Raw genomic sequence first — 22,924 nt, forward strand, 5'->3', positions numbered from 1 at the left:
GAACCTTGATACAATATGATCTTGAGATTTTACAAAGGTTTATTCCTAACAAAAATAAGAGCTTTTACCCAGGATGAGCTAACACACCAATTAGAGATTTTCCAGACTAATCTCAATAATGAAATAGAACTTTTTCCGATAGAGTTATATAACCAAACAACGATTTTAAGACTGTTTTATCTCAAGAACCAAACTCAGTTTTCTAAGAGTATCATTCTCTTAGGAGTTATAATAATAACAGGACACCAGTACAATTTCTTCCTCACAAGTAATGTTTCACCAAAAAGTATTAAGGCAACTTAAGTGAGAGATAAAAAAATTGAGAGAGAAAGAAAGAGAAAATTAGAGAGATAAATTCTAAGGATACAGTACCAAACTCTTTCCGTTCACTTTACTCACCCATTTATTCCTCTCACCACCAAATTGTGACACACTCTTCCTTTCTTACCCTTAAATCATCTGAATCTGCATAAGTGGTTAAAATTTTAACACTCTCAATAAGAATTAAATATGAAGACACACAAAAAGTAGGTAAACATAATAACACAAAACCAGAAAATGATAAACACAGGTAAATGATCAGAAAGAAGAAACCAAAGTGATTCATTTGCGAAGGATATGTAGAAAAACATAAAGAAATTATTGGGTGAGAATATGGCATATGAAAATACTATAGAGGGGGTGAATAGACTAAAACAAAAATATCTGATTTTCCAAAATTAGAATTTCAGAGAAATTTCAAAGTTGCAAGCGGAATATTTAAAGCAAAAATGTGAGAATTATACTCTTGTTGAATTTTGATTACGTAGACAAATACACAATTCACAAAACTCACAAATTGTTCAATAATGAATAATTAAATTATTGTATATTACATACAATGTGTCTTATATGATATTTCAATTGTGATAGAATTCTAATAACAGTAGTTACACATGATTTAATCACCACTAAAGCTCGGTTAGATTCCAATTCTAACAAAACTAACCTTACGTAATAAATCGCTACCAATTGCTTTGCCTACTACACTCTTCAATGGTTTCCCATTAGAACCTGCTTTATTCCTTTTTATTTTGATAAATATTGCAAGAGTTCATACAATCACTTATCCACATTAATGTTCAGAAAAATAAATCTCCTATTTGGATCTTGACTTGTATACAATGTAATGCCTAACTCTTCTGCGTAATCTTTACTCGATTCATGCTTCTTGAATCTTCCAGTATCACCAATTGCTTCAATCTTTCGTAAGTAATTATAACCCCTTGACCTTACCAATTCCTTGGCTGATGAACTGTTTGAAGATTTGAGAATAACTCCAACTTATCCGTAGCCTCCCACACAGTCACTACCAAGGTAATCTGGAGAGAATAACCTCATGCTTTTTACTGGAATTTGTCAACACTAATAACAACAACTTCAATTTTGCAAGAACTTTGAAAAACTTTAACCAATCTTTAAGAGCGATTAGTTTCAAGACAACGTCTCCCTCAATCAATTATAAATCTATCATAATCAATATCTGAAATCAAAACAGAGGATGAAGAAGAAAGAAATTCAATTTCAAGAGTTTTGAACTTTTTAAAAGTGAGAGAGTGTTGATTTCATAGAAAATCACAATGTTGATTGTGAAAGCTACACATAAAAAATGATGACAAAATGATTTTATACGTGATTGAGATTAAGCAAAAAAAATGGATGGAAAAAGTTAGTTAGAATAAAATCAAGAGCATTTCATGATTTGAGTCAAATGAACAAGTAGAGTAAAACAATATCTCAGAAAGAAAATGACCTATTTTTCTGTGATTTGACTACGATTCGAGTCACACATGTTTATGATTCGAATCATGTGTAAAACTTGATTCAAATCAGACAAGTCAGTGGTTGCCAAGATGTCTGTGATTCGAGTCATGCACAAACTGTGATTCAAATTGCACAGTTGCATGATTCGAATTAGGTATAAATTGTGATTCGAATCACAGATACCAGAATTTTCCTTTTCACCATTGTTTTGCTTGATTTGAATCATGGATTGTGAGTGATTCGAATCACACACAAGAAATCTCAATTTTTCAAGTTTTTCAAAAATAGTTTGAGATTCCACTTTCCACAAGACTTGAATTGAGTACACTTATGATTCTTGTTTCATTAACTCAAGCAACCATCATGATCAAATCTCAAATATAACAATTGATTTATGCATGCTAAAAATGAATAAGCGAATCGATTCAAACTTGATTCAGAGAGGTGCAATCATGAAGGAGACTCAATAAATGATAACAGGGCCGGTCCTTGGAATTTGGAGGCCTTGGGCGAATGAAAAGAGTGGTGCCCCTATGTTTTTTTAACAGTAAATACATAATGATTAAAGAAATAATTGGATAAAAAACACATTTTCATTTGACATTGTGAAAAAAGAATACAAGTATGTATCTTTAAATCAATGTTTATACTACATCAAAATATAAACCACTATAAAGAGTCTTCTTATTCTTCTTCTTCGTAGCATTTTTTGTTGCAAAATCATTAATAATTTGTTCATATTAAGGTTCTTCAAAAAGTTATTTTCAATTGAAATCAACGCAGGACTATTTAATCTATCTTGTGACATAGTAGATCTCAAATAAGATTTTAATAATTTTTATTTAGAAAAACATCTCTCATCAGATGCAACACTGATAGGAATAGTCAATATTATTCTATAAAGCTATGCATGCATTAGGAAAATTATTTAAAACCTTTAAAGAACTCGATATCATAGAGCTTAATTTTGATTCAACTGTTAAAACTTCTCTAATAACTTTTAAATCTTCAAACAAAATTTCACTATAAAGATCAAGAAAATCTTCATCTTTTAAACAAGTTTCAAGATGTTTATAACATGTTTTCAAGTCCCTATCAGATAATGATCTCAGCCTTTCAATACTAAACAAGAATCCAAAAATATTTTCATATATGCCATATTGCTCAAATCTTCTATTAAGTGAGCCAATTGTTTGATGTACAATATATTAGAAATAGGGATTTCGAAAAGACTCTTCAGCAGACTCAAGATTCAGTTATGTGGGTTGAGATAAATTTTCAACATAATGTTGTTTTCTACAAATTTAACGTTTTTGAATAAACACACATTCAATCTCTATTTCATTCCCAATATTTTCAGCACTAGCCTTAGCATTTACAAATCCAGGTTCTCTATATTCTTTTATTAATTTTGACTTTGTAGTGCCCCTATATATTTGTTAGCCAGTATTTTTCAAAATAATAAATTTTAGCAAATATAAATCCTCTTTTAATATATATATATATATATATATATATATATATATATATAGCGATAAAAAAATTTTGTGGTGCCCCTGAAACTATGGGGCCCTGGGCTCCCGCCCCGCGAGCCCGTGCTTAGGGCCACCCCTGAATGATAATAAAAGAAAGCGATAAGATAAACAACAAAATAACTATATTAGGGTACTCCCCCTGAATATGTTAGGGTCATGCAACAGTCCCCTAAAATTATGCAACTTCAGAAATGACACGAATAAAAACTGCTATTTGTGAAGGAGGATAAATTAAAAAACTAAAAAAAAAATGTAGAATAAAAAAGGGTATGGACTTGCATGAAATGAAGGTAAACATTAATTAAACATGCAATAGAGTATTTCCTTTGCAAATATATAAAAAAACAAAACATATAAAGAAAGATTGTTTTCATTATTTTTTTCCTTCTATTTTTTTACATTCCTTGGCAAATGTATAAACATTGAAAACACAAGAAGAAAACATTACAAACAAAAAAGAGCAGGAAAACATTAAAGGAAGAAAGAGAGAACACCTGGTTTGGAGAAAGAAGCAAGGTGCAACTTGAATGAAAGTTGAAGTGAAAGCTAAAAAATAGTGAAAATGTGAAAGTGAGAGTGAGTAGGAGACCAGCCCGTTCCTTGGTTAATTTGTGAGTGAGAAACCATGTTAAAAAGAAAAGGAAAAATTATAAGTTATGATGTGGAGGAATGATAATGGATAATGGGCAAAAGTGAGAATGACATGTTATTAATAAATCCTTTTTATAGTGTATAAATATTAGAAAGATTAAGGACAAATAAGAGAGTTAATAGTTGTAATAATTAGAAAGAGAATGAGAAAGATATGAACAAAATAAATAAAATTAAGGAATATATTAATATTGATAGTCACAAAGAAGAAAAGGAGATAATTTTGTTTTTATTGATTTTTCATTATTTGTTATTACTTGTTTACGATTTGGATTGTGTAATTTTTTTTCATCTATTTACTCTTTTTTCAGATAAATTGTTGGATTGTTAAGTACTATTACATATTTTTCATTGCATAAACAAATTTGGTGAAATTTTTTTTAGATAATTCATACTATTTTAAAAAAAATAGAATATACACTTTAGTTAATTTTATATTGTCAATCATTGATATTAACTAATCATTAATTTTATATTTTCAACTAATAATTTTATTCTGCCAAATCAGATTATAATTTTTAAGTTACTAATTTTTATTGAACAAAAAACACTGTAAAACTATTTTATTAGTCCATAATCATTAAACTATTTTTCTTCTTAGGCGGTTGATTATTATGTATTGAAATCCTAATCAAATAGGCGGTACTGAGATTCGCTTAGAGGCTACCGTAAAGAACCTATTCTCCTCTCGTGGCGTCAGTATCTCTGTTGGCGATTAAGGAAAACCAATCCAATCCATCGAGATTCATATCAATTTCAGTTACTCTCCCCATTCAGTTCCTCAAAATTCACCTCCCTCCTAAATTCAACTATTGCGTAAACCCTAGCTTCTCATACAATGAACCCCTACGACAATCGTTACTCCGATTCCACTTCCTTCCGCGGCCGCCGCAGGTACTTTAATCTTCACAATTATTATCTTGTTTATTCCCTTTGCAATTATTAGAATGTAATCAACAGCGTTTTAATTGTTGTAGTGATCTCGTTGGACCTATGCCGCCACCTAATTTCGGCCGCGGCGGTCCCGCTCCTTACGGTGCTCCTTATGCATCCCATGCTCCCACCGGTTTCGGATCCGCACCTGTAACCCCGATTCCTCACTTTTTACCTCCTTCCGGTGGATTTAGTGTAGGTCGTGGCGGTGGTTTTGGCCCTAGATTGGGCAACGGTCACGCATCTGATAGAAAATATGACTCTGGTCGTTATGGTAGTAGTGGTGGTGGTGGAAGAGGTCGTGGTGGTTTTGGTGGTGGTGGTGGTAGAGGTGGAAGTCAAGGTTTTAGAGGCTCTGGTGGTGGTAGAGGAGGGAGAGGTGGCGGGTTTGGAGGTAGACATGGATCTTCTAAGGATGACTTGAATAATATTACTCTTCCGAAGCAAGATTTTAGGAATTTGGTTCCTTTTCAGAAGAATTTCTATGTTGAAAGCCCTGTGATAACAGCCATGTCTGATCAGCAAGTTATGCATTATCGTGCGAGTAGGGATATTACTGTTGAAGGGCATGATGTGCCAAAACCAATTCGGTCTTTTCACGAGGCTAATTTTCCTGGTATTTTAATTGTGTTTATTACTTTATTATGCTCCATGTGTTTGTAACTATTCATTGATTACTTTTCATGTTCCTTTGATTGATTATGTATTCTTTTGAGATGTTAGATCATTGCCTTGAAGTTATTGCCAAGTTGGGTTTTGTTGAACCTACTCCAATTCAGGCTCAGGGTTGGCCCATGGCTCTTACCGGTAGAGATTTAATTGGCATTGCTGAGACTGGCTCCGGTAAAACTCTGTCGTATTTACTTCCGGCTATAGTTCATGTCAGTGCACAACCTCGACTAGGTATGTATAGGAAACCCTTTAACCCTGTTTAATCTGTCAACAATAAGGTTTTCATTTTATCTGTGGTTTAATGAATGTGTTTACTGTTTCTTCAGTACAAGGGGAGGGTCCTGTTGTCCTGGTTTTAGCACCAACTAGAGAGTTAGCTGTTCAAATTCAACAAGAAGCTATGAAATTTGGGTCACGGTCAAATCTTAGATGTACATGCATATATGGGGGTGCTCCAAAGGGCCCTCAAATTCGTGATCTTAGAATGGGTACTTGTTTTGCCTTTACATAAACGAAGGGCCTATTTCATATTGATCAATTTTGTGGAATAACATGAACCTGATGATTTGTTCGGTGCTTATCAGGTGTTGAGATTGTTATTGCTACACCTGGTCGTCTAATAGATATGCTAGAAGCTCGGCACACAAACCTCCAGAGAGTGACATATCTTGTCTTGGATGAAGCTGATAGGATGTTGGATATGGGTTTTGAACCTCAGATTCGGAAGATTGTAAACCAGGTATGTACTGTTTGTGACTAGCCTGTAATTAGTAAGCATTTGAGAAAAACCTGGAATCTGATTCATTTGTCAAGGGCAGTGTTTCATCTGCATTATGGTTTGTAGTGACAAGAAGCTAGAAAATAATAAATATGCAGGAAAGAGGGGGAAAAAATTGCGAATTACAAGTAACATTAGATCAAAAGTCATTTCAGGATTTCCCTGTTCTGCAGTATTTTCTCAGCGTTCCATTTGCCCTATCTCTTAGCAATTTCAATCCGGAAGTGGAGGCACTCTGCTCTATCCCCTTTAAGGAATTACTTTCATTTTTAAAATTTATATTTAATTACTTTAGTTGAGGTGATCACAGTAGAAATTATCCTATTAGGATACTTCTAAAAGCGTGACAGTGACTTATGCAACCCTCATTTTAGGTCACTTTCTCACGGGGAGGTTAACATCTAATTGGCTCCCTAAGATGGTAATGAAACTTTGTTTTACATGTTATCCCCCCAATTGGAAATTGTAAATTTATGTTAGGTCATGCAATTAAGGTAGTGTATTTACTTTTGAATTTTGTATAAATTGTTACTATCGTACTTACATCAATTTTTGTTTTAAAGTAATCTTGAAATGCCGATACTGTTGTTACATATTGAATCTGTTAGCTTTAGAGGTTCAGTTAGTCACTTGCACTTACATTTGGAGATATGAAATAACAGATTCGACCAGATAGGCAGACATTATACTGGAGTGCAACGTGGCCAAAGGAGGTTGAAGCTCTGGCAAGACAGTTTCTGCACAACCCATATAAGGTTACTTGTTTAGCATTCCTGTTTCATATGTATACTATAATTGATGTATAAATATTTGTAAATTATTAATTTTAAATAAATTTTTGTGCTACAAATTGGCTCAATTAAACCTTTTATAGGTGATTATTGATTAGTGTGTTTTCATGTGGGATATCATGGCCTTTTAGGTAGTTATTGGGTCACCATATCTAAAAGCAAACCAATCTATAAATCAAGTTGTTGAAGTTGTCACTGACATGGAGAAATATAACAGGTTGGTTTCCTCACTCGCAGTAATAAATAGTGACCAATGTTTTTGCTTGCCAAATTATAACTTTGATGTTGCTAATACAGATTGATCAAGCTGCTGAAAGATGTGATGGACGGGAGCCGAATTCTAATATTTACGGAAACAAAAAAGGGATGTGACCAAGTTACAAAACAGTTGAGAATGGATGGATGGCCAGCATTATCTATCCATGGTGATAAAAACCAGTCTGAAAGGGACTGGGTTTTGGCTGAATTTAAGAGTGGCAGAAGTCCAATAATGACTGCCACCGATGTTGCTGCACGGGGTCTTGGTAGGATCACTGTGTGTTTAGAATCTTAGGATTTTTGATATAGGTCTAGAAATTAACCAAAGACGAGTTGGCCGGCTGCTTTCCAGTTCCCCTTGACAACAATTTGTGGTTTGGGTGTGTGTGGGTGGGGGTCATATTTTGAGTTTGTTGGAAGTGCCTGTAACTTGACCAGAGGATTAATGAGATGAAATTGTTTCGCTGCTGTAAGTGGACTGTAGACTGCTTGATGGAGTTAATTTGGGAACTATCCTTTTAAAGATGTCAAGTTATATGGATGCCTAGGCCTTATGGCAGAGATCCTTTGATATGGCTGGGAAATTGATCTATAATTTCAGATGTAGTATCCCATGTATGATCCTGTATTTCACGGGGCAGGTTAATGTGGCGATTTACTTGATTGACAAAACAAGGTGAGTTTATCAATAATTTGCCAGTGTTGCCTGAAGTCATGTCATACTAGTCATACCACTGTTGGCAGTTTCCTTAAAAATAGTCAAATTGATTGATCCCCATCCACAGTTATGGAGCTGGTTGTCTTTGCAGCCCGGTTGACTCATACACATGCTTTGTCGATAATTGAATGTGTTAGATGACAGTGACGATGAGGCTGCTCCTTATCCCTGAAAGGTTCAGGTGGGCACATTGATGAGATGAATGTGTTAACTTGAGTTTGATCTCTACAATCTTAAGGGGAAGGGATAAGGATATTTGCTGTTTTCTTCTCAAACCTTGCACACAATTCCTTATGATGTATAACTCTTGCTTGCAGATGTGAAGGACATAAAATGTGTCGTCAATTATGACTTTCCATCAAGCCTCGAAGATTATGTCCACAGAATTGGTCGAACTGGTCGTGCAGGAGCTAAAGGAACTGCATACAGTTTTTTTACCCGTGCCAATGCCAAGTATGCGAGGGATTTGATAAAGATCTTACAAGATGCTGGTCAGATTGTTAGTCCTGCATTGTCTGAATTGACCCGGTCAGCTGGTTTTGGTCAACATGGTAATTCTTTTATTTTCATACATCGTAATGCGAGTATTTTGATTTTTGGGATTATATGTAAATTCTTATCCTTTTGTAGCATCAAAAGGAGGTTTTCGCTCAAGAGGACGGGGAGGCGGCTATGGCAATCGGGGTTCAACATCTGGATCCAATGCCATTCCTGTAGGCGGGAAGAGGCCGTGGCAGTATGTGTAATTGGTGCTAAGTTAGTTGATTTCTTAAGTTTTGTTTATTTGAAAGTAGTCATGGGATACATGTTTATTTTTTAACTACATATACTGCACGTATTAGCCAGCATTACATTTGAAAAACACATTAATTGTTAGGTTATAGGAAGAAAAAGAACTAATCTTCTAGTGACTGAAGTCAACGAGGAATGTGCTGTAAATGATTAGTTGGAGATCTGTTAATTTACAAATTGTTAGCTAATGTGCCCACTATTCAAATGTTTTGATATTTAACTGATACAAGGATTCATTCCATAGGGCATAGGACTCATTCCACATGTAGGAAACTTCTCATTTTTGCTAGTCCCATTTTAAAGGAGTTAAAACTAGTAGGAGTTTTCGGTTTCGTTTGTAGACTTGCATCTTTTATTCTACAACCCTCTAGTAATTTTGTTTTTATGATCAAAATGGATATTATTCTGAATATGGCACAAATACAGCAATCTACAAAATGCAAGTTGGCATTTCAACTAACTCTACCAACAAATCATACACCAAAAGTAAATATTCTTTAGAATTTCAAGATTTGTTGGACCATCTTTTACTAGGTTTTTGTTATCAAACCCTATGAGTTGCATTTCAGAAGTCTAGTTCTAGAAACTAGATGTGTTAAGAGTTTTTCATTGGATGAGATACATTTGATATATGTTTATATGTGAGGAATCTTTGCTCTATAAACTGATTTGTTAAAATGAGTTAGTTCTGATATTAAAGTAAGGTATCAAAGTCTATTCGCGCCCAGGATGTTTAGTCTTAGGCTCACAATGTTAAGTCTTAGGTGTGAGGACAAGTTAAAAAGTAGGGTTTGTAGGGTTAAATTAGGTTGAATCCAAATTCTAAAAGTCATTACATCTTTCCAATTAACAACTAATTGAGATTGATTATCTTGGATTAGTCCATTGTAAGGTCGAATATCAAGATTAAAAAAATCCAATTGTAAGCAAAGACCAACATATTATAGGGATTTTTTTTAGAAATGAACAAATGCTTGGAGGAATTTACCACCCACTCCCACAAAGTTAAATCTGGCACCCCTAGAGAAATATCCTTTTAATAACAAAAATTAAAATTGAAGGAGATTTTTTTAATCGTTTGATTTTATTTTATTTTAGAATGAATATATTTTATATATTTTTATCGGATCTTTAAAAGAATGGTAACTAATTTTTAATGGTTTAAATCAGTGTTTTAAAAATCGGACCGGTCATCGAACCGGTGAGGGTACTGGGTCACTGGTTTATCGGTCGAACCACTGGGTCACTGGTCGAATCACACGATCAAACCGGATTAAACTGGATTAAACCAGATAACTCGGTTGAATAGACATGTCATTATATAGGTATAAAATCGGTCGAATCGGATGATCCAGTCTCTAAAAAAATATAACTAGCTTATAAATTTTAAAAAAATATCATATTATAAATTCACAATTTCATAACTTAAATTCAAATTTTAAACAAAGGTATCACACATAACAAAATAGTAAAAAATTACAAAGTCTAATTACAACATAATCTAAACAAAGTCTAATTACAACATAATTTAATTGAATAGTTTATAACAAAATAAATCCAATGTGTACCAAATTTAATTTAAAATAGGATCCTCCTAAAAAGAAAATCAAATAAAATTTAATATGTTTATGCTATTTAAGAAAATTTATTAGCAAAGATAACAAATAGACGATAAAGTTTTTAATTTGTCACTAACGAAAAAAATTATGTGAGAATGCTATTTAAGTAATACACTACTAAATATATTTAAAAAAAGTTAAAAAAAAAGCAATTAAACCACCGGTTTTCTCGGTTTTCACCGGTTTTCATCATTTCCCACCGGTTTGATGACATACCCGATCCGACTATTGAACCAGACCGGTTATCTGATCGGTTCCCGATTCGACCGGTCCGACCGGCCGGTCCGGTCCGATTTTTAAAACACTGGGTTTAATCATATCCTTCACCGGTGAAATCTCTTAAAAGTACCGTTGGATTTGATCACACATCAAAGCTATTATAATTAAAATTAAGAATATTTACTAAATTTTACACAAAATTTTCCCAATATAACAAAACATGTAACTTCTCTTTTTATCTTTAATTTCTTAGAATAAAACATAACAATTAAGGTTCTGTTTGACAAACTATATTTCTAGCTTATAGTTTATAAGTTCGTATTATAATAAAAAACTTGTTTGATAATAGTCTTTTCATCATGAGTTTATAGTCTATTTTACTAGCTTATAACTTATTTTGAGATGTTATTTTAAATAGCATTTTAGTTTATAGCTTATCATTTTTTCTTCTTCCATTAACGCTCTTATAAATTTTAATTATTTTAAATGTGCATTTAATTATTAATTAAGAATATTTTTTTATGCCATTTTACATTCATAAGTTAGTTAAACCTCTAATTTTATCAAACAATTTAATTAACTTATCATCTATCAGTCACCAACCATCCGTTATAAACTACTCCCTCTGGTCCTATTTATAAGAAAATTTTTACTTTTTAGGTTCATTGAAAAGACAATGTATATCTGATGCATATATTATCTGGATACATTAGTTACTCAATGTATCTAAAAAACAAAAAATTTCTTATAAATAGGGACATTTTTCTCCACCTCAGTGAGCATGTCATAGTCGAAACCTTTTAGTGGTGTATGCTTACTCGCCCAGTATAGAGGAAATTAGTATTTACTAGTACTTACTCGCCCAGTATAAAAGAAATTAGTACTCATTGATATCCTTTAAAATAATCATCGAGCATTATGTGCTACCACATACTCGTACGAGTCCACCGTTTTTAATTCTTATAGTTCGACAAGTATAACGTGAACAACCTTTTATTGGAGAGAAATATCTTTGTCGACGCCTTTCATACCGTAAAACAAAAAGAAAATTTCCAATGAGAGCGTGATACCAATATCTCCACATCAGATTTCAAATCCCCTAATAAAATCCCGATTATTTGGATTCAAATTCGTGTAGAATGACTGTCTTTAAGACTTTGGTCTCAAACACAATGAAAGGGATCCCTACTCCATATCGACGATAAACCATGTATACATATTAAAGTACTTGTTCCCCACTCCTCGAGGAATCCTAGACAAACCTTATTGTCTTTAACACAAGGCTCTAACATAACACCATCTTCATCTCTGGTAGTGCATATGTATAAGTCTTTACGGAGCGAAGCCATAATAACCTCGCTATTAAAAACCAAGTTAATGATCTCAACTTCGCCATTGAAGTGAAATACACCAGTGGTTGAGGTTTCCAGCAATGATTTTGTTTATTCTAGATAAGAAAAGGGAATATTAATGTCATTGTCATTGGTCTTGTCACAGTTAGAGATACTAGAACTAGTGTCATAACTACCAAACATCTATTACTAAATAAGGTTTCCAATCGACCTCCCCATCTTGTTGTCTTAAATTCGTTAAACAATGACTTAAAATCTTACATTTCTCCTCACACGTATCAGGTTTGATGAAATCATCATTCACGGAACACTGTCTAGCGAATATCATCACCTAAACATTAAAAGAAAAAAAAAAGAGAAGTATAATGCAATACCCATAATGAAGCTTCATTGGGTGGAAAAAATTGTTGAAGGATGATGAGGAATAACTGAGTCAATGAGGAAAAATCAAAGAAAAAGGTCACATATTTATAAATAAATTAACTCCCTTAGACCGAATAACCGTTAGTAGGAGCATAAGCATCAATAATATGATAGAGCATCGACACTTCTAATCTTAACATGCAAACCAACATGCCATCCAAATTGGTCAGGTATTACCAAAACACTTTTAATCATTCATAACATTAAACACACATTTAATTAAGGAACTAAACTGTTTGTCCAAATAAGATCACCATTTATACTTTGCAAGAAGCCACAGTTAAGCTTAGTTTTACTTGACTTTGCTATTGAACACGCCCTTTATTTAATCAACACATCATTTTCTTAATCAACACGCCCTCTACTTAAACATTTCGCATTTACTTGCCTCATGCTTGAGAGGTTGTGAACTATCATGTATCTACTTAACATTTAACCCTCACATACTTCGTGCTTGAAGGACAGTGAACCACGACGTCTCTACTTAATCACTCCTCTCTTACATGCCACATGCTTGAGGGACTGTGAATTGTAATATCACAAATCAAGATCACCAAAGACCAACGTTATCGAGCCACAAATTCTCCAACTTGTAAGCAATACAAATAATGTCGGAAGGAGAAGGGGACAATGTCATGTGGTCAACATTGCCGCACCTCTCAATATGTTGCACCTCACAAGAGGACATGTCAACACACAACATTTATGTAAAAATAACAATTCTCTAAGTTAAAAGCTAGAACACTCCAAATTTAGTAGATTAATTGCACTTTCTAGATAAAAGGGTGACTTACCCAATTCGCTTTACTGTTGAGTAAAAGGTGAGAAATGTGTGACTAAGATAATAAGTGTTTGAATTGGTCTATTTGAAAAATGACCGCATTTATAAATGCCTAGCCAAAAAATTAGGTTGATGAATTCCCTTTTTAAATATCATAAGGCAAACTCTCGGTAGATGTGATGTATAGTTTTGTGTTATGAATTATAAAAAGGTAAATTTTTTAATACTTTAAAAAGTTTAGTTTGATATACTACCTTATAAAATTTTGTTATATTTTAAAATAAATTAATATATAAAAAAACGATATTGATGGATTAATTGTTGAATAATTATCAAAACTTTTTATATGTTTTGTATCATACGAATAAATTGATTGATAACATAATACTCCAGTGAAAACAGAAAACTATTTATAATTGGTACCATACATTTTCGTAGACATTTGTAGTAGGACACGAAATTTCCTTGCAGTACCAGTATTCATCTTTTCTAAAGCTATGATGAACAATAAAGTTTAATACATAATACCTTTTACATAAAGTGAATCAACGACGGTATTTTACATTGGCAAAGGCAAAGTATGAGTCACCAACAAGCCGTGTGCATCGACTAAGAAATCTATAAAGACATGCATCACATCTCACTCTCTTATTTCATATTACTTTCGTCCTAACTCTCCAGTACTTTCTCTTCAATTTAAAAAAGTCTCACTAAAACTATTTATAAAAGAAAATTCAACACTCTTGCATTTCACGAATGTTACATTACTCTATTTATTATCACCCAGAACATATTCAAGTTCATTCACAGTAGCAAAATATAACACTACAATTTAATTCATACATTACTGCTGCATAATTGTCCATTCTCTGAAGGTGTCATGAAAAGTTCTAATTCTAACTCTAAGCTAGAAGATGGAAAGAGCCTTAAAGATGAACTTTTGATACCGATTCTAATGGCAGACCAAGTCATGAAAATGGCACAGGAAGCTAAATCATCGAAGCTGGAATGTCACGAACTAGCTACGAAGGTGGATATACTTTGCGAAAGTCTCCGATGTGTAGTGCGAGCGGTGGAAGCTAATCATAAATTGTTGAACCATATACCAATTCGTCGCATGGTGAGAGAAGTTACAAAGAATCTTGAAAAAACGTCCGCATTCGTGCGGAGGTGCAAAAAGCAAGGAGCTATTGGTGTGCTGAAGCAGGTTTTAACAATAAGGAGTAATGGTGATTTTCGGAAAGTGTGGAACCTTCTAGAATCTTCTAACAGTGATATGATGTGGTTGTTGAACATTTTTGAGTCTAAAGGGACTGATCTTTCAATCCCTCCTATTGCCTGTAATGATCCAATCTTGGCTTGGGTCTGGACTTACATTTATACCCTTCAGCTTGGTAATCCTAGCGACCGCGCTGAAGCCGCGACAGAATTGGGTTCCATTGCTAAAATTAACAGCCGGAATAAGTTTATTATCATGGAGGAAGGTGGTGTTTTGCCTCTCCTTAAGGTTCTTAAGGATTCTTCTTTCCCTGAATGTCAAATTGCAGCTTCCAATGCTCTTGTTAACATTGTCTCTGATGATGATGATCAACAAAGGATCGTTCGATTTCTCATAAGCAATCTCGCTGTTCCTGTTATTGTTCAGGCTCTATTGGATGGAGTATTCATAGTTCGAGTTTCGGTTGCTAATTTGGTCTCCGCTATGGCTGATCAAGACCTTCTTGCACGTGAGGAGTTTATACTGGCTAATATGACTAAACCCCTGGTGTCGTTATTGTCTATTGATAATGTTATTGATGCTCGAAATGGAATTCATTCGCTGGTTCTTAATATGTCTGAGGTTGGATATGATGGAAGCAGTTGCAGAGAAAGAGAAGCTGATCAGAGCCCTGAGTTGAGGAATGATGTTAAAGTCAGTTGTGCTAAAGCTCTTTGGAAACTTTCCAAAGGGTGTCTATTAGCTTGCAAGAAAATTACGGAGACTAAAGGGTTGCCTTGTTTAGCTAAGATTATTGAGTCTGCAAGCGACGAGTTAAGGCTCAACTGTCTCATGGCTATTATGGAAATTGCAGCCGTGGCAGAGTCCAATGCTGCTCTTAGAAGAAATGCTTTTAGGTCTACTGCACCCGAGGCTAAGGCAGTTTTGGATCAACTTTTGAAGGTGGTTCGGGAAGAGAGTGATTCTGAATTTCTAATTCCAGCTATTAAGTCTATTGGGTCCTTGGCTAGAAACTTTCCTGGAAGGGTTCCTCATGTTCTCGGTCCCTTAGTTGCACACCTTCGAAATAGGGATTTAAATGTGGCAAGGGAAATAGTTATTGCATTGGAAAAGTTTGTTTGTGACGACAACTACAACTGCGTCGAACATTCTAAGATAATCCTTGAGCTTGATGGAATTCCCAAGCTAATGAGGCTGCTGCAAGCAAGTGATCATCAACAAGTGTATGGCCTAAAATTGCTTTGTTATCTTGCGATAAATGTTGGCAATAGTAAGGTTCTTGAGCAAGAGCATGTATTGATTAGTTTGGAGAAATTTGCTCATTCTGTTTTACCTCAAAATCCTGACATAAAAGAACTGTTTGGCAAGGCTATTGATCACCTCACTCTTTTTCAGCCAGGAGTTCATTATTACAGACAACCCTTGGGATTGTGACTAGAACTACTAATGGTCATTGTAATTAGCGATGCTGTAACACAGTTGTTTGGTTTCTGCGTAGTTCTGTTTTATAATTGAGTTAGTGTATGCAATATATACATGTGTGATGATTCATGCTCAGTAGTCAATACTTGTTGTATGCTATACTCTCCATGGAAATGGGTGTACATTAACACTATTTATGCAGATTAATGTATGATATTTGGTTTCCTTTTAAGGCAAAATAAAGGCTTCGATTTTGAGAGCAAGTTGTTAGAAGGTTGTGGGATCTGAACTTATTAAAACTTGTGCCCTTATGACTAACAGTTGTTTGAATGTTAGATATAAAATTTCAACCCCACAATTGGAGTGTGGGATAAAACAGTATTTCAATGTTTGAATTCAAATTCTTTAATATAAATTCAATCATTTTATATTTGGTTTTCATCATCGGTTTAGTCCGGTTATGATGAATCTAAGATTTAAGATATACCGTTTAAAATTCTTAATTGATAGATTAAATTGTTTAAAATGTGATCTAATCTATAAATAATGAGAATATGAAATCTAAATTGACAAAAAAAACTATTAAAATTCCTCTCTTGGCATTCTTTCCCTTCTCTTAAACTAATTTTAACCAACCAGATTCTATGTACTTGTATCAATTTTCTAGTATAATAAAAATAATAACAAAACTATTAATATTCACTAAAATTACAAAATTTAAATAAATTTTTATAATTTAGAAAATAAATTGAAGAAATAATGCTTTTTTTTTACCAATGAAATAATGCTTATTTAAAAAACTATATTAATTATTTATTAAAAAAATATTTCACAAAATGAATTGATTGAGTTTTAAAATATATTTAAAATCACGATAGTTTTTTTCTTCTTATAAATTAAATCGCAGCATGTTGTTTAACTCTAACCCTAGCCTATAGTATAGTACTGAATTACTTGGTTGTTGACATTAGGTTTGAGTTACATGTAAGGCACGAGGGTTTGGAATTTCAAGCAAAGATCGTTCATGGATTGGAACATGTATAAACCCTCGACTGCTGAAAAGGTAAAGTTGAGAAAACAAGTAGACATACATGATGATATTGCCTTTTCTATTCTATCAAAATTGTGTATTAAATCTTTCAAGCGATTTGAATGTGTTTGCAAATCATGGTCCCTTTTATTTAATAATCCTACTTTCATGACTATGTATCGCAACTTTTTCTTAACAAAGGAACATCCTCATTATGATCATACATCTCTTCTTCTATATGGGATGTTTACTCCTTCGGCGGAAGATTCCTATTCACCTATGGCATTGCATTCTGTTTCCGAGCTCAAGTGTGAGAATAGGGTCAAATTACATTGGCCATGGGTTCCGTATTCTGAGCTAAAGCCACATTATGGTAGAATAGAAGGCTTCGATTTCCATTCTGATTATAATACTATCGGTTCAGGTAGTGTTAATGGAATCCTTTGTCTATGGATGGCATTTAACTCCTGCCCGGACATGAAAATTCTTATATTATGGAATCCATCTATTCAAGAGTATAAGGTCATTCCTAGCTCTTTTGATAGTACTTGTCATGTTAGTTACCGTGGATTTGGTTACGACAGTCGCAGAGACGATTACAAAGTGATGTGCCATAAAGAAGTTCAAGGCACTTATATATGGGAGATATATAGTCTAAGGACTAACTCTTGGAGAATACTTGATCTCAATGTGCATCACATGTCACTTAACTGTTATGGACAATTGAACGTGGATGGACTCTCTCATTGGATGTGTAAAAGTGTAACACATAATGAAAAATATCTCTTGTCATTTGATTGGAGCAATGAGGTTTTTATTACAACACCCATGCCCTCATACATAGAAGATAAAAATCTTGATTATTGTTTAGTACCAAAAGAATTGGTGCTATTGAATGGGTCTATTGCTTTGATCTTACATTTTCTAGAGACAACTACATTTCACATTTTAGTTTTGGGTGAACTTAGAGTAAAAGAATCATGGACTAAAATGTTTATTGTAGGACCAATCTCTTTCCATATGTATCCCATCGGAGCGGGAAGAAATGGTGATATGGTGTTCTGCAAAAAAGACGGTCAATTCATTTTGTTCAATTTAACTACCCAATCCATTGAGGAACTTAGCCTTAAATCAAAGAGATTTTGTAAGATTCTGATTCATAGAGAAAACCTTATTTCTTTTGAACAAAAGAGTATTTAATCTTTTATTTTCTCCCATGTAGTAAGAATTTTACCTTGTATTGCAGATATATTTCATAATTATTATCAAGAATTTTCTTGTTTGTTTTCAAGGTTTGTATTTGGTAAACTTTATAATCTAAAGAGCAACATGTTTCTGCTTACTTGCCATATATAAACCACTATGCTTAAAAATTGCCTATTTTGCTGCTGCTGCTTAATATTTAGTATTTTTCTTTCTTTGTATCATCAGTGAAACCAAAGTTATGAGACCAAAATGTGTTGTGAGACCTAACTTTTATTGTTTTTTTTTTTTGTCATGCTTGAATTTGAACCTTACCTTTTTTTTCTTTTGTGAGCCTATTTGGTTGCTTTCACAATTGAAACATTAGCAAGTTATGTTTTATTAGTTTACAAATTCATATACTTACTATTCCTCATTCATTTCTGCAGCGTGTAATTGTGACCAGTGAATAATTAGGGCTTTCTTGATCTAAAAAATGTTTACAAGATCTTATTTGCACTCTAATCTCGATTAAGACACATAATCCACATATGAGGAGAAATAACATGCGTGTATGTATTGTCACATATCAGGGGAAATAACATGCGCGTATGTATAAAGAGTAGAATGACAGAGATTATATAACCGTAACTATATCAATTGAAACTACTTAGGTTTTTTCAATGAAAAGAAAAATTGAAGTATATAAAATTTTTTTCCTGGTCATATCAATAAGGTCATGAAATTTCGATTTCTTTGTCTTTTTTTTTTTTACATATAATGGATTTGCCTGAAACGTTGCACGATTTTCTTTTAGTCTTTCTGGGATCGGGTATATATTGTGATCCACAAATCTCGACGCAGAATCTTATGTTGTACTTGAATAACCCAACCTAGCTACTAGAGAGTTCCTCAATATTCTAAATTAGCTTGAGCTAGAGCACAATTTGTTCAATATGGTATCAAAGTTTTATATATAGGGATAAGTAGTTTATATTTATAAAAGATGTGTCTGTATAATAGTTTTTAAGCTATATGAATTACTAGTACAATTAAACAAGTTGTTTATTTGTTATAGTTACTAGTTAGTTATTGCGCCTAATTGGGAACAACATAATATTTATCCAAATGTCACTAACTCTCGCGTGAATATTGAGCACATGGAAGAATTATTTTGTTTGGAAATTGCACGATATGGATGTGGTTATAATCTCTTAACCATTATCTTTTACTAATTTCTTATACATAGGGTAGTTGTGATGGCAACTTTTAAGGAAGTTAGGGTGCTCACTTGGAACAGAAGAAACAACATTCCACTTTTGCAAGAATGAAGGCATTTTATGCTAAAAGAAGGTCAAATTCATTCAAGAGGGATCTGGATTGTTATACATGATGGCTATCTAATGGCCTTTATGCCAATTCAGAGTTAAATTAGACGTTCTACGTTCGTTAATTTAAAAGCTACAACTTATAAATATCTATTCTTAATCAAATTTAGTGGAATAATTGATCTAAATCTGATCACTAGACTTACGATCAATAATCTTTACTTAGCTGATATCGATTTATGCATTTGTCAACACACTAAAAGCATTAATATCAAAGACAATTAAATAAAAAAACATTAACAACAAAAAATTCAATAAATCTCAAACAGCCATATGATCTAATCGAGAATAAACAAGTTTGTCTCAAAAGACCTAGTCCAATTTCACAATGATGCTTTGTGGAATCACAAGTGATAAAAGATAGTGTAAAAAGTAGAATTACTTGCATTTATCCTACCATAGTCAGTCAAATAGATAGAAATTGGTATAACAATTTGTGAGTAATTGTTTATCTGGCCTTTTAAGGCTCTATTATATGTTTTGAATTGTATGGTGGTGAGTTAATACATTTTTCTGACTTATAGAAGAAAAAAAAGACTTAATCTAAGGAATATAACTACTTATAGTGCATGTAACAATTATCATAAGTTTAGATGAAGAGGACATGATATTGAAGGAAGATGAATGTCTTCAATGGAAACCCTCACAATCCTTGCTTTCAAACTCCAAACTGTCACTTTCTCTATCGAATCTGAAACCCTTAAAAAACTAACCAAACTCTCTATTAAACCTACAAAAAGCGTGTCAGAAATTTGTTTCTTCTTGCCCGCATTGTTTCCTATTGCGACCACGATGTGACGTCATCGCACTTCACGATGACAACATCGCGGCCGCTAGAAATCCTGAAGCAAAATTCACTATTTTCCCCCTTCTGTAATTTTTCAATAAGTTTATACTTCTCGCTCTTTTTCAACTTTGTTCATTTCTTCCACATATTTGCTTCACTTTTTCTCATTATTCCGCCGATTCCGTCAAAATTACTCGCCAATTTTTCGAATTGATATAATTCATCACAATTCTAAACTTACTTTGTTGCTTGTCCTTATGTAACCTATTTGCACACCGAATATTTCCTCAAAATTAAAATCCTTACTCTTACCAATAAATGTTACATTTATTTTTATGATCAACACTTTCGTTCCCTACTTCAATCCAATCAACTCGAAAATGTTCTTCCAACACGCAAGTACTCAACTTGTCTCTCATCTCACATATATTATATCCATTTGACAAGGTGATCACACAATCAAAATACAAAAGTATTTAACAATAAGTTTGTAAAATTTCTAACCAAGTCATCAAAGTTATATTTAAACACACACTTTTGAGATCTTTTCAAGGTTGTAACGTGACTTATTTCAGGGTAGGATTATTTAGAAAAGTATACTTAAACCTTTGGAGTTAGGTACTTAGTTTTCCTTATGTTATCTGGTTCTATTCATAATCAATAACAGTTAGTCTTCAAGTTCCAAATTAACTGAGCTCAATAGTTTTTGTTTAATAGGACAACCAAATAACCTCTAAGATCTTAACTAGGCTAATCTCAAACCATAATTGATTTTAACAGGATAAACCATAAACTTTTAGATTTTAACTAGGCTAATCTCAAACCTAGGAAGATTTTAATATTGGCTAATCTTCAACATAAAAAAGAAACTGATCACACAATCCCCAACCAAATCTTTTATCGGATTTAGCTTCTAACCACATATGTTATCCCTAAATGGAATGCATTCATCCAAGGTGTATAAAACCCATTTCCTTGGTGAATTTTACAATTCTACTCTTCTAGACTTACATTGATATCCTCACTCATAAAGGACTTTTATCACAAACAGATTTGGTTATAACATCTAGTGAGAGAAAGTCAAATAAAACTCTAAAGACAGAGAAAGAGAGAGTGGGAGAGGGAAGTGTCGAAACACATTTCTGGATGATTTGAAATGAGAAATGAGGCCTTTATTTATAGGAAAGAGTAATGCCTAAAACAACATTCTTATTTAATCATGTTGACTGTTGGCTAATCGATTAACACTTTTGTCTGATCGATTAGATTATGAAAAATAACCGTAAGTGGTCATTCTAAAAGGAAAAAAGATATATCTAGTAATTGCACATCATTGAGGCACTGTCTAAGTAGCTTGGGGATTTAGCTTGAACTGATATATTCGATTAGCAAAATGACTAACCAATTAGATTGGTCAAATATTTCCCTTTAATTAGCTATTTCAGTTGTGCCTAAGTCATCTGGCACAATTTGAAGACACTTTTGAAAATGTTTTCTTTTGTTTTAGGTATTTGAAAAAAGCTTTTAGTGTGTGTGTGTGTGTGTGTGTGTGCGCGCGCTTATCGCCATACACATTTACGAAAATCCATTCATTTTTACATATGTTCACTAACTTACTAACCAAGGAGATTAACTACTTTTACAAGCCTTTTTCCAGATATTACCTTTTGTGTTGACACTGCTTGAGATCACTCGAGGATTTAGATAATGAACTTTTATTTTCCATATTAAGTTCATAAAACCATATTACTTGGGTTTTATCCTTAACCGTTTAAGCACCATGCTTAGCTTATCATCAGTTATCTCCGCAGTTGACTTTATGATTGACCTTTGTAGAAGCCTTTACAATTGTCTTTAGAGTTTTCATCATATTTGTCATCATCGTTGCTATCGTACAAAGACGATGCCTTGGCTAAAAATATATTACCTGCAAAACAAGGTAAGGTAGTACAAATAATGGAATATCCGTGTCATCTGATCATATGTTTGAATATTCCTTATATCCAATAAGTATGGATTTCTTGGGTTAGGAGCCACAGTGGTACTATGTCTTCTCTAATCACGTAGTAATTTTTATGATTCTTGAGAGTATGATCCCGGTTATGAGGTAACGGAGGATTCAAACTTTTGGTTTTATATGAGTGGTCCAGAAGGGGACTTTCATCTTTTCCACTGTGTTGATTGACAAGGGAATAGATGGAAATATACTGCTTGAAGTTTTTGAAGTGTAGCAACCTGCCTAAAAATTAAGCTTTAGAGTCGCCACCTATTCTGAAGGGCGAATAGGAAACCCTACGTAGTTAAGAGATCAGGGTAAGATACTATATTCAGGTCGAGGGAAGGTGTTAGGCACCCTCAACCCTTTCCTATGGCTTTGAATCTAAGGTAACAGTTTATGGCTAAAATATTTGGGTTTTATAGCTAAGGAAGTGAATAGGGGAAAAATTGAGATTTTAGGGAAGGGGACTCGCCTTGTTGCCAAGTGCCTACGTATCTCCTTATGGAGAATCAGAGTCAACGTAGTTCGGGCACTGGATTGTACGCCTTAGAATTGATTATAGAGATTGTGTG

At 33.5% G+C, this 22,924-nt stretch overlaps 3 protein-coding genes across 7 annotated transcripts; all 3 read left to right on the forward strand.

Moving 5' to 3' along the window:
- The first annotated feature begins 4,591 nt into the window (after window positions 1-4,591).
- On the forward strand, window positions 4,592-9,084 carry LOC131628026 (DEAD-box ATP-dependent RNA helicase 20-like). 5 transcript variants are annotated; one of them, XR_009291657.1, is made up of 10 exons: window positions 4,592-4,883; window positions 4,967-5,538; window positions 5,646-5,825; window positions 5,921-6,082; window positions 6,179-6,333; window positions 7,035-7,127; window positions 7,295-7,380; window positions 7,461-8,097; window positions 8,207-8,320; window positions 8,457-8,593. XR_009291657.1 is itself a non-coding variant. In XM_058898892.1 (10 exons), the coding sequence occupies exons 1-10, from the start codon at window positions 4,828-4,830 to the stop codon at window positions 8,883-8,885; spliced, it is 1,881 nt and encodes a 626-aa protein (XP_058754875.1). In that variant the 5' UTR covers window positions 4,593-4,827; the 3' UTR covers window positions 8,886-9,084. The 5 variants fall into 5 exon arrangements, 1 of the variants encoding a protein (XP_058754875.1); XR_009291658.1 differs by having other exon boundaries at window positions 8,231-8,320; XM_058898892.1 differs by lacking the exon at window positions 8,207-8,320 and adding an exon at window positions 8,770-9,084 and having other exon boundaries at window positions 4,593-4,883; window positions 7,461-7,687; window positions 8,457-8,690.
- Window positions 9,085-14,000: 4,916 nt separating this feature from the next.
- On the forward strand, window positions 14,001-16,193 carry LOC131628015 (uncharacterized). The gene has a single exon (XM_058898883.1). The coding sequence runs from the start codon at window positions 14,206-14,208 to the stop codon at window positions 15,976-15,978; it is 1,773 nt and encodes a 590-aa protein (XP_058754866.1). The 5' UTR covers window positions 14,001-14,205; the 3' UTR covers window positions 15,979-16,193.
- A 971-nt stretch (window positions 16,194-17,164) lies between these two features.
- LOC131628021 (F-box/kelch-repeat protein At3g06240-like) lies at window positions 17,165-18,196 on the forward strand. The gene has a single exon (XM_058898887.1). The coding sequence runs from the start codon at window positions 17,165-17,167 to the stop codon at window positions 18,194-18,196; it is 1,032 nt and encodes a 343-aa protein (XP_058754870.1).
- Window positions 18,197-22,924: the final 4,728 nt, after the last annotated feature.

The sequence above is a fragment of the Vicia villosa genome, unplaced genomic scaffold (assembly GCF_029867415.1).
Source record: "Vicia villosa cultivar HV-30 ecotype Madison, WI unplaced genomic scaffold, Vvil1.0 ctg.000421F_1_1_1, whole genome shotgun sequence".
Classification (NCBI taxonomy): domain Eukaryota; kingdom Viridiplantae; phylum Streptophyta; class Magnoliopsida; order Fabales; family Fabaceae; genus Vicia; species Vicia villosa.

Excerpts from the sequence above, each read along its gene's own strand:
- LOC131628026 (XM_058898892.1), top strand. The coding sequence starts at position 4,828 with ATGAACCCCTACGACAATCGTTACTCCGATTCCACTTCCTTCCGCGGC. Across the intron at positions 5,539-5,645 it reads TCACGAGGCTAATTTTCCTG|ATCATTGCCTTGAAGTTATT; the intron begins GTATTTTAATTG and ends TTGAGATGTTAG. Across the intron at positions 7,381-7,460 it reads GACATGGAGAAATATAACAG|ATTGATCAAGCTGCTGAAAG; the intron begins GTTGGTTTCCTC and ends TTGCTAATACAG.
- LOC131628015 (XM_058898883.1), top strand. The coding sequence starts at position 14,206 with ATGAAAAGTTCTAATTCTAACTCTAAGCTAGAAGATGGAAAGAGCCTT.
- LOC131628021 (XM_058898887.1), top strand. The coding sequence starts at position 17,165 with ATGACTATGTATCGCAACTTTTTCTTAACAAAGGAACATCCTCATTAT.